Source organism: Homarus americanus, unplaced genomic scaffold (assembly GCF_018991925.1).
Source record: "Homarus americanus isolate GMGI-L3 unplaced genomic scaffold, GMGI_Hamer_2.0 scaffold30535, whole genome shotgun sequence".
NCBI lineage: Eukaryota > Metazoa > Arthropoda > Malacostraca > Decapoda > Nephropidae > Homarus > Homarus americanus.
Window position 1 is genome coordinate 10,362,733 of NW_024732440.1, and position 10,589 is coordinate 10,373,321.

Genomic DNA, 10,589 nt, shown 5'->3' on the forward strand with positions numbered 1-10,589 from the left:
AACCCCAATGTTATACAAAAAAAAAGGTGAATGGTTCACAAACAACAAAATACCTACCTTACTACTGTAAATTAGTACTTAACTACTGTACTTAAATAAATAACTACTATAGAAGGTACCTAACTACTGTAATTTAATACCCAACTACTATAATTTAGTACCCAACACATTTAAAAATTAATAAAATATAAATTTGGTATACTATATTACCTTAAGGGACCATAAAAGTGAGAATAGCTTTCGTATAAGCGAATGTTCGTATGGCCAAGGATACCTGTAGTATACATAAAAAGAGCAATATTAATGAGCTGCAGTCATTGGATGATAAATAATCACACCATTATACTCTGGAATATATTCTCTCACAACTACCTGTATTTACAGTATCAGAATTGAAGAGGTGCTACAGTATTCATTGTCAAACTGTGAAAACAAATTTAGTTGTCATAAATAACAAGCAATACTGTACTTAGAAGAACAATTAATAATATGGTTTCAGGAATCAAACTATAATGTGTCTCATATGTATTGTATTGTATTGCTCTTTACTGCTTCTAATATTAATACTAACACTATGCTAAGGAATGTGTAGTAATGCTGTCTTCTAGATGCTCCAACTCCAAAAAGCAGCCTAACAAAAACCGCATTTTCCTCCTAAAGCTTTGAAGAACTTCTTCTTTTACTCTGTAAAAGAAAAAGTAATATTAATAAAAGAGAGGACACATAGTATGGAAATGCAGATTGATGGACTATTTTCTACACATGATTCACAGTGAACCAATGCAGAACTGGCTTTGTAATACAGTTTACTGTATAGTGTATACCTCTTTCCCACAAAGTCCTGTCACCTCTCCTTCTGAACCACGAACCCTAATATTCAGAGTTGTGAATCCGAAGCATTTAGGGACAGACTATTTCATCAGTGTCTACTGCTTTGGGTTCACCAGTCTAAATCTCTGGGTTCAGAAATGAGATGTTTCAGGTAGCTGGAGTGGATGTGTTAGCTACTGGAATACTGGGTGAGGACTTGTGTCACAGAGAAGCAGAGGGAAAGTAACAGGTTCATCACAAAATGTATGGAGATAACTATGTCAATTGGAGCAAAGTTGGGGATGTATGGAGGAATATTGTGTGTGAGAGTGAAGCATAGACCCTGAATACAAGAGGAAGCAGAAATGATGTGCTGGAGTGAACTACTGTACAGTATATGGGGTGAATAGGAGGCAAAGATTGAGAAATACAATACAGTACAGCTTAACCTTGGTGAACACAGGGGTTAAGTTCTTGAAAAAAACATGGTGAACGGATACAGCAAAATTACATTTTGTATATTTGGTAACTTATGGGAATATAAGATTCAGGGGAAAACATTCAAGCACACTAATTATTCCAAATATATTTGAGATTTGTTTTTCTGAAACATCAAAATGTACAGGATGCAAATAAAAGAAGAGGGAATTATAATGAATAAACCAAAAATTTATAAAATACAACAAATATAATTATAAATACATTCTATAATAACATTAAAATACATTAAATGCCAATAACCAAGTTCTGGATTCCAGAAATTCTACTGTACACTAAAGTAATGCATGCAACTGACCTTTCATCTGCAGCTGATAATTTAGGGAGCATTTCTCTAGCCTCTTCAAATGATGCACTGAAAGAAACAATCATCTGTGATAACCTGCATGGTGAAGTGACTTTTGAAGATCTAAAATTAAGTAAAAAAAAATTGAAAAGATGAATTTCTGTTAGAAGCAGGCTGTGTGTGTGTGTACTTGCTCTCGTATTCAGCCACCCGACATGAAGATTTTGTTTTTTAAAGCAAAAGAAAAAACTGCCACTAGTTTTTCACCTTAAGTGCATTATTCAAATGTTACTGTACCAGGGTGGAAAAAAAACATTGTTTTTACCGAATAAACCATGTTTTTATTTTTATAATTTATTGAATTTTGATGCAACCAAGTGCATTTATCTTTCATATTTCAATCAAAAACTCTGTAGCACAGTCTATTTTCATAATAAACTAGCTTAAATAAAACTAGTTTACTATCCTGGTTTTCTGCTTAATATTGAACTGTTTGCAATATACAGTATCAATCAATTAGAATACAATACAGTACTCTCCTCATATCTGAGGGTTGGCAACCACAGTCCTACACTCTAAATGTTCCTGGGCTGCTTTTATCAATCCTCCAATGGTTTGTATCTCTCTGGGGACCCAGTTTTTAATTTCATTTATCCATCCCAGATTCTGCTTTCTCCTGGCCCTCTTACCCTCAACATTTCAAGTAAGGAGAAAACTAGGACCACTGGTATGCACAAGCAGGGTATAAAAGACATATTCACATGAAATATAAACTTAGAAAACAAAAATCGTTTTAATAAAAAAATGGTTTACACCAAATCATTTTAACCATTGGTTTACACCAATCCACCCTGAATGTTACACTACATATTACTGCAATTAACTTTAGAATGGAAGGTATAAGGATCAGTTTAATTTACAGAACAGTATTGTACTGTACAATGTTCTGCATGAAAATGTGATCATGACCAAAATTTATGAATCTTCTGCTGAGAAGCAGCAGAGATTCTCAGCCAAATAGGAAATAATCCTACATCTAAATTAAGTAAAATGCATTAAAACTTTACCTTGCTGCTAGAGATATGTGGTTTTGTAGTACAGATGTGAGAGCGGCCAAATCTATATGTGCTTGCAGAGTACCGGACTTTGACCAATTACCAACACAAGCAATTAGACGAGACATCTCTTCTCCAACGCCTTCCACTACTCGACCAATGAGTTTTCCAACTAAGCCTGGCCATACACGTACAACCTATAAATTGAGAAATCCATCAATATATTACAGGTATTTAAATTTTTGGCATTGTTTTTCTTTGCGGATTGTGGCCATTTAAATTTTTCTCCCTATATTACAGTACCTCTCACTAAATTCAGTAATTGTGTTGTTTAGTTTCCTTTATGTGAAATCAAAGGAGACGACAAAATATTTTTTTTTAGAAAATTTTATATAAATTTGAGCATACAAATTATTATAATGTACTCTGGATTTAAATACAGTGGTCTCTCGGTTAACGAGCGCCTCGGTTAACAAGATTTCGGTTAACGAGTTACCTTCCATAAGATTCTTAACTTCGGTTAACAAGCAATCCCTCGATTAACGAGTTTCTTACGAGCCGACCTCAACATGTTTTGCTTGCATTTGGCGGTCCACCAGCTGTAGTATCAGTCCGCCAATACACTAATCTGTTCTAGGGCTTAAATTCCTTACTATTTTAGTACAGTAAATATCAAGAAGTTTATACTATTCAATAATTTTAATGTTTAATATTAAATTTTTTAGTCAATTTAACAATTATTGAACATAATTGAAGTACAGGAAACTAGTTTTATGCACGCCAAATAGCTTGTCAACACACCAAACAGGCGTCAGTCTCTGTCATTTCAGTGGAGGTAACATCTTGCTTAAGACTCTCTTCAACTAAACGCTTTTTTTCTGTGTTTCCAAGCAAATTATTGGTCATTTTGAAATTTATTTTACATATTGACAATATATAATGCAGTGCAGTGGTGATTTAAAGAAAAAAATCTTGAATTACACCAAGAGAACTAAAATTTTATGGGTGAAATGGTGCCATGGGGTGACTTCTCTTCTACCCCAATGCCTTCTCTTCTCCTTTCTCCTCCACCCCCATTCTAATTCCCATCATCATCATCATCATCATCATCCAGGAGCCTTCTACATACACACCTCAAAGTAAGTGTACTTTTCTACCTTTTTTGTTGAATTTAGGCAATTTTCGGTGAGCTGGAACCAATTACCCAAAAACCCATTGAAACAATGGTTTCGGTTAACGAGTTTTTCGGTTAACGAGCAACCTTCTAGAACGAATTGTGCTCGTTAACCGAGGGACCACTGTAATAAATTATTTTGTTTTTAATGCCTAAGTAATGTTTCTTATGATTTTCTGGCAACATTTGATATAGTGTTGGCTATGTTTTAAAGGATAAAATTAGGAATCCATAAATACTTCATTTTAATTTTTTCTTCATATTTTACCCAGCTGTCATATGTTTTAAGGAACAGTAATGACCGATATGGAAACTTTACAGTTTTGCCTCAATAAAAAAAAGTAAAAAGATTACCAATTACTATTTTTATATTTTACTGGAGAAGTGACACTCCGTGGAATGCAGCTTGAAACATAATTTGTTAATAAAAAGTGTGTCCAAAGGTTTAACCTAATCTGTCATATAGTATAGCTACTGACAGACAACCAAAACATACAAATATTTCTCACTACATGAATCAATGTATTGCCACAATCTAAAATAAATTTCATCCTTCACCTATCTAATAACAGTACAGTATGCCTGTACCATCATATCAAGAGGGGAAAAATTAATCTCAAAAGCATTACATCAACAGGGAACTGTAATCCATCAATATACTAACCATTAATGGAACGTAAAAATTCTTTCTTGGCAAAACAACAAAGATATGGACCACTTGCTACACCTCATTTAAACATAAACCTGAAGTCAACCAACCATTTGGGACCCTGATCGACACTGGATATTATACTATGGTATTTTATACTATGGTATTTTATACTATACTATACTATACTATACTATACTATACCAATGTTTATAACTATACATTGACCACCTTACAAGATTTCAGCTCCATTAAAAATATTCTTACCTCAGCATGAACATGAGTTATATTAAGGAGAATCTCTTTGACATAGGTGCGGACATCAGTGGGAGGATGGTCCACCTTCCCCCAGTCATACTGGCCAAGATACATAGATCTCTCTATCATACCTATCAAACAGGAAAAAATTACTTCACATGCACCAATAAAAATATTATTATTATAATTAATATTATTATTGTGTGTACAATTAGCAATAGTATTGTTATAAAACTACAATAATTCCATTATTATTATTATTACTGTAATCGCTCATAGGAGTGATTTTGGTTTGTGCAGGATAATGAGACCCTTGTCGTTGACGCGATGAGTATAATTCGGTCAAAACCTGTTGAATACATTTCACATATAACAACTGCTGATACATCAGGACACAGTTTGAATAATACGCTCAATAAACAGTAAATAATTACACTTATTAAAGTTATTTAGAGTTCTTAAAGGAATCAACAATTCACAATCACACTCACGTTTTGGGGTCTAGGGTTAGACCAACGAGAGCAAATATAATGTCCTGCAGGAAGATGTTGGCTGACGAGAATCAAGATGCTGCCTCTACAGTAGAAGGCGATAGTCTGTCCCTCAGGCTGTCACACAGCTGCTACCAGCTCCAACTCGCTTAGTAAGCTATGCTGAGGTGTAAACAGTCTCTTCACTTAACATGTGGCAAGCGCGCATAATTGTGCGTGGCAATAACACTCCCCCTGTCTGGCTTCGCTCGAAATTACAGCCTACCATTAGATTCACTCTCCGACCCCTTCCAACAGGCAGAGTCTCGTCACTGGGCGTGTTAACACCGAGTCCTTTGTCTTCACTTTAACACTTAGCACCAGGCCAACTTTACTCGATAGTGCCTCCAGTACTCTCCCTAGCATCCACTGGCTCCTGGAGAATGGTTTTCCAGAGATGATCACGATATCCCCAGTGTGGAGATTACGGTGAGTTTTGAAGAATCTTTGTCGCTGTCGTAGTGTTGGGAGACATTCCTTTACCCACCTCTTCCAAAATTGGTCCGCGATGAATTGGGCATGCTTCCATCTTCGTTGGTACGCTTCTGCCATGGACCGATCACCTCCAGTGGGCAGTGTCTCTGGGTTCATCCGTAGTATGTGAAGGGGAGTTAGTGCTTCTAGATCCTTTGGGTCGTCAGATAGTCGGGTGATGGGCCTTCCATTGACGATCTCTTTTACAGTGCAGAACAAAGTGTTGAACCGCTCATTGTCTAGTGTCTGGGTGCCCACCACACACTGGAGGACCTACCTTACAGTGCGGATTTGTCGCTCCCATATGAGAGGCTGTTAGGGGATTGAATCGTCATTCTATTTGTTTCTGCAGGAAGGCATTCCCGACCTTGTCACTGTTAATTCCAGTTTCTCACCGCCTCTCATAACTCTCGGCTAGCTCAAATCATATTGGTTCCCCTGTCAGACCGAATACGCTTGGGAGGTCCCCTGCGGCAGCAAATCTTGTCAGGGTGTTGACGAACGAGTCGGTGTCTAGTGAGGTGAAGACTTCCAGGTGTATGGCTCTAGTGGTCAGGCAGGTGAACAAGCATCCCCATCTCTTCGCCCGGGCTCGGCCTTGTTTCACCACAGAAGGGCCGAAGCAATCAATTACAGTGTAGGTGAACGGCAAGCCTCCTGGGCGCATTTAATCTTCTGGCAGGTCGGCTTGGTGTTGATAGGTAGGCCTCCAGTTGCTTCTCTGACAAGTCACACATGTCCATATTGTGCGGTTGAGTAATTTGAGGCACTTAGGTATCCAGTACGTTCCATGTATTGTGGTAAAAGCGTGTTCTCATCCTGAGTGTCCAGCTCTAGTCGAGTGTACTTCTCTCACGATGAGCCCCATGATCCTGTTGTCCCTCGGCAACAATATGGGATTCTTCTGGTCTGGGTGGAGAGTGGCATGTTTTAGTCGTCCGCCTTCTCTGATCAAACCGTCCGTGTCTAGATGAGGTTCCAGCAGACTCACGTTGCTACCTCTCACGGGTTGTCCCTGTTGTAACATTCCGAGTTCTCGAGGGAATCCTTTACTTTGCATAAATCTTAAGACGATTAACTTCGCATCTTCCAATTCGCTGACCTTAAGCCGATTTTATCGGTGATGTTTGTTCTTTCACTTCCCAAGCTGCCATTCTATAAACCTTCTAATCCACGCTATACGCTCTTCAGAAGTCGATGCCTCAAGGAGTACCTGGCCCATAGCTTATCGAGAATACCCTCCCCCTGGTCAGCGTTCGTCGTCAGCACCGTGGTTTCCTTCTTCACCTCTGGGTCTCCTTCTGTGAGGTCTGAAATCCTCATTGAACTCTTTGGCTAACTGTCTTCTTCCAACAAGAGGAAAGCAGGTCCCCGAATACACCTGCCCTCCTCGTTGAGCTCTGCTCCATGTAGTCCATGACTAGCATTGTTGGCTGGGTTCAGTGCCGACTTCACATGGTGCCACGCCATTGTTCTGCATTGGAGTCCTCGTGTATCGTTGCCACTCGTTTGGCCACGAAGGAATGGAAGCGTCTTTCGGTGTTTCGTATGTACCGAAGAACTGCCGTACTGTCTGTCCAGAACACTGATCTGTCTATTTATAATTCAAGTTCTCGCCGTAGTTGTTTGTTTTCCTTGGCAGCCAGTACTGCCGCGTAGAGCTCGAGTCGAGGTATGGTCTGCTGTTTCAGAGAGGATAGCTTGGCCTTGCCACACACGAAGGAGATATGGTGGGTTCCATCTTCACACATGGTCCTCAGATACGATACAGCTCCATACACTTATTAGGAGGCATCGCAAAAGTGGTGTAGTTGCATGGCAGCCACTGGATTTGCATCATTGGGTTGGTAGCACCGTGGAACGTGTACCTGTGATAGGTGAGGAAGTTCATCTAGCCATCTTCGCCAAGTCACCCTGTTCTGTTCAGCCATTCGTTCATCCGACCCATCACCTCGTCTACACTCATCTCGGAATATGAATTTGGCTCTTGTGACGCTCGGAGCGATGAGTCCCAGTGGGTCATGTATGGAGCTGACCATACTCAGAAGGCCTCGTTTTGCTGCATCTGTTGGTATTGCTCACATAATTGCCCTTGAATCCATACGCACGAGTGACATCACACAAACAGGGCCATATGCACGAGTGACGTCACACAAACAGTGCCATACGCACGAATGACATCACACAAACAGTGCCATACGCACGAGTGACGTCACACAAACAGTGCCATACACACGAGTGACATCACACAAACAGTGCCATACGCACGAGTGACGTCACACAAACAGTGCCATACGCACGAATGACATCACACAAACAGTGCCATACGCACGAGTGACGTCACACAAACAGTACCATACACACGAGTGACGCCACACAAACAGTACCATACACACTAGTGACGCCACACAAACAGTACCATACACACGAGTGACGTCACACAAACAGTACCATACACACTAGTGACGCCACACAAACAGTACCATACACACAAGTGACGTCACACAAACAGGGCCATACTGCAGGTGATCACTGAAACCATGCACCGCATTGACATCACACAAACAGTGCCATAAGCGGTGGCGTCACAAACAGTGCCATACACACAGTGACATCCACTGAAAGCAGTGCCACATCGCCTGAGTAATCACACAAACGGTGCCATACATACGAATGACATCACACAAACAGTGCCATGCATACGGTGATCACACAAACGGTACCATACACCACGGTGGCGCCACACAAACGGTACCATACACTAGTGGCGCCCACCAAACGGTACCATACACACGAGTGGCGTGCGCAAACAGTACCATACACACCGTGACGCCACACAAACAGTACCATACACACAAGTGACGTCACACAAACAGGGCCATACACACGAGTAACATCACACACGCAACAGAGTCATCCGCGAAATACGCACTGCAAAGAAGTCCCACTACCCAACCAAATTACAACACCTGAAGCAGACCAACATCAGTCAATGGTATGGTAAGCTTAAAGAACTCTGTGGACTAAACAATATGACACATCCCCTCCCCTTCCTCAGCCATCTCACTAATGTTGACGCAGCTGAGCAAACAAACAACCATTTCGCTACTATATGCCAGACGCTCCCACGGCTTGACACAACCACTCTCCCTGCTTACCTACCAGCCCCCCTTCCCACTGACTTAGTAGAGGAATTTGACGTAGCAAAACGCCTGGACAAACTAAAATTAAAACGCTCTACCACCCCCATTGACTTACCAATGAAACTATTCAAGGAGTTCTCCCCGGAGCTTGCTAAACCCCTCTGCTCCATCATTAATGCTTCTCTCAGTCAAGCCAGATGCCCAGCTGACTGGAAGACCTCTTATGTATCACCAGTGCCCAAGTCAACCAGCCCACAATCTTTAAATCAGCTACGACCTATTGCAATCACCCCAATACCCAGCCTAATCTGTGAAAGTTTTGTGTTTGACTGGGCTTATGCTGATATTGCAGGAGTCGTAGACCCTCAGCAATTTGGCAACATGAAAACTTCCTCCACCACTCACTGTCTTGTCAGCTTTCTCGATTACATATACCGCCATCTCGAGAAACGAAAAACGTCTGTAGCTGTCGCCTTCATTGATTTCACTAAAACGTTCGACCTAGTCGACCACAATATAATCATAAACAAAGCTATTGACCTCGGGCTTCGGAGAAGTCTCATACCATGGCTTACAGACTTCCTCAGTGACCGACGCCAAGCTGTACGCTTCCGAGGGGCTGTCTCCACCTTTCAGTCACTCACCTGTGGCGTCCCCCAAGGCACCAAGATGGGACCACTCTGCTTCCTTATGCTCATCAATGATGCCCTAAGAGAAGCCCCTGCTCGTTGGAAATATGTCGACGACTCCACCATTGGGATCAGCGTCAACAATTCCGCTCCCAACTATACCGCCCTTCAGGATTTATTGAACAGTCTCCAAAACTGGGCCACCAACAACCATGTCACCATCAACCATACCAAGACAATGGTTATGCACATCAACCTCTCCTCCGACATTGTCCCACCTCCTTCCATTACCCTAGGTCCGAACACACTCCAGGTTGTAGATTCCACGAAGCTCCTCGGCGTCACCATAGACAACAAACTAAATTGGAAACCACACGTCAGTGAAGTTGTCAAATCCTCCAGTTTCCGTCTCCACCTCCTCCACCGACTCAAGTCCCTCGGAGTTCCCGCACACGAGCTCCTCAGTGTATACACAACATTCATACTTCCCAAGCTCACCTATGCCTCCCCCACCTGGTCTTCCTCCCTAAATGCCACACAACGTAAACACCTAGAAAAAGTGCAAAAGAGGGCATGCAAGATTATTCTCTCCCCTTCCTACTCCACATATCAAGAAGCGCTCAACACACTGACCCTTTCGACTCTCACTGACCATCACCACGGCCTCATCTGCAAATTTGGTAAGAAGCTTCTACGCCATCCCCGACACCGGCCCCTACTACCACCTGAGATCCCCTGTCCGAGAATTGCTGTTCGACACCACAACCGCATCCAGCCCATACGTGCACGAACTGATCGCTATAAGAACAGCCCAGTCCCAACCATTGTAAAATTATCAATAACATGTAATAAATCAGTGTATTCACTCCCAGTAAACACTGCTCCCTACACTGTCACTATGTTGAAATGAACTGTATTTTGAGCTGATCCCCATCTAAGTTACTATATGTCTTATTTATTATTACTTATGTCACTTGTATATTATTTGTAATTTAGTAACCCATTCCCCAAATAATAGCAGCTGTATATTTTCAGCCTTCTGGCACCCTTAGCTCTTTCAATAAACACATTGAGTATTATTAT

General features: G+C 41.3%; 1 protein-coding gene across 4 annotated transcripts in view; it reads right to left on the bottom strand.

Annotated features, from left to right (window-relative positions):
• The window catches only part of LOC121868812 (exocyst complex component 2-like), a 70,046-nt gene continuing 59,457 nt past the window's right edge, over nucleotides 1-10,589 (bottom strand). For 3 of the 4 annotated variants that reach the window (XM_042369764.1, XM_042369766.1, XM_042369767.1), the window contains 4 exons: nucleotides 4,740-4,861; nucleotides 2,662-2,846; nucleotides 1,607-1,663; nucleotides 341-684 (listed from right to left, as the gene is read on the bottom strand). In XM_042369764.1, coding sequence (XP_042225698.1) covers nucleotides 573-684; nucleotides 1,607-1,663; nucleotides 2,662-2,846; nucleotides 4,740-4,861 — 476 coding nt within the window. In that variant the 3' untranslated portion in view covers nucleotides 341-572. Of the gene's footprint in view, nucleotides 275-340; nucleotides 685-1,606; nucleotides 1,664-2,661; nucleotides 2,847-4,739; nucleotides 4,862-10,589 lie in introns of those variants that run through there. The other variant, XM_042369765.1, reaches the window with a different exon arrangement.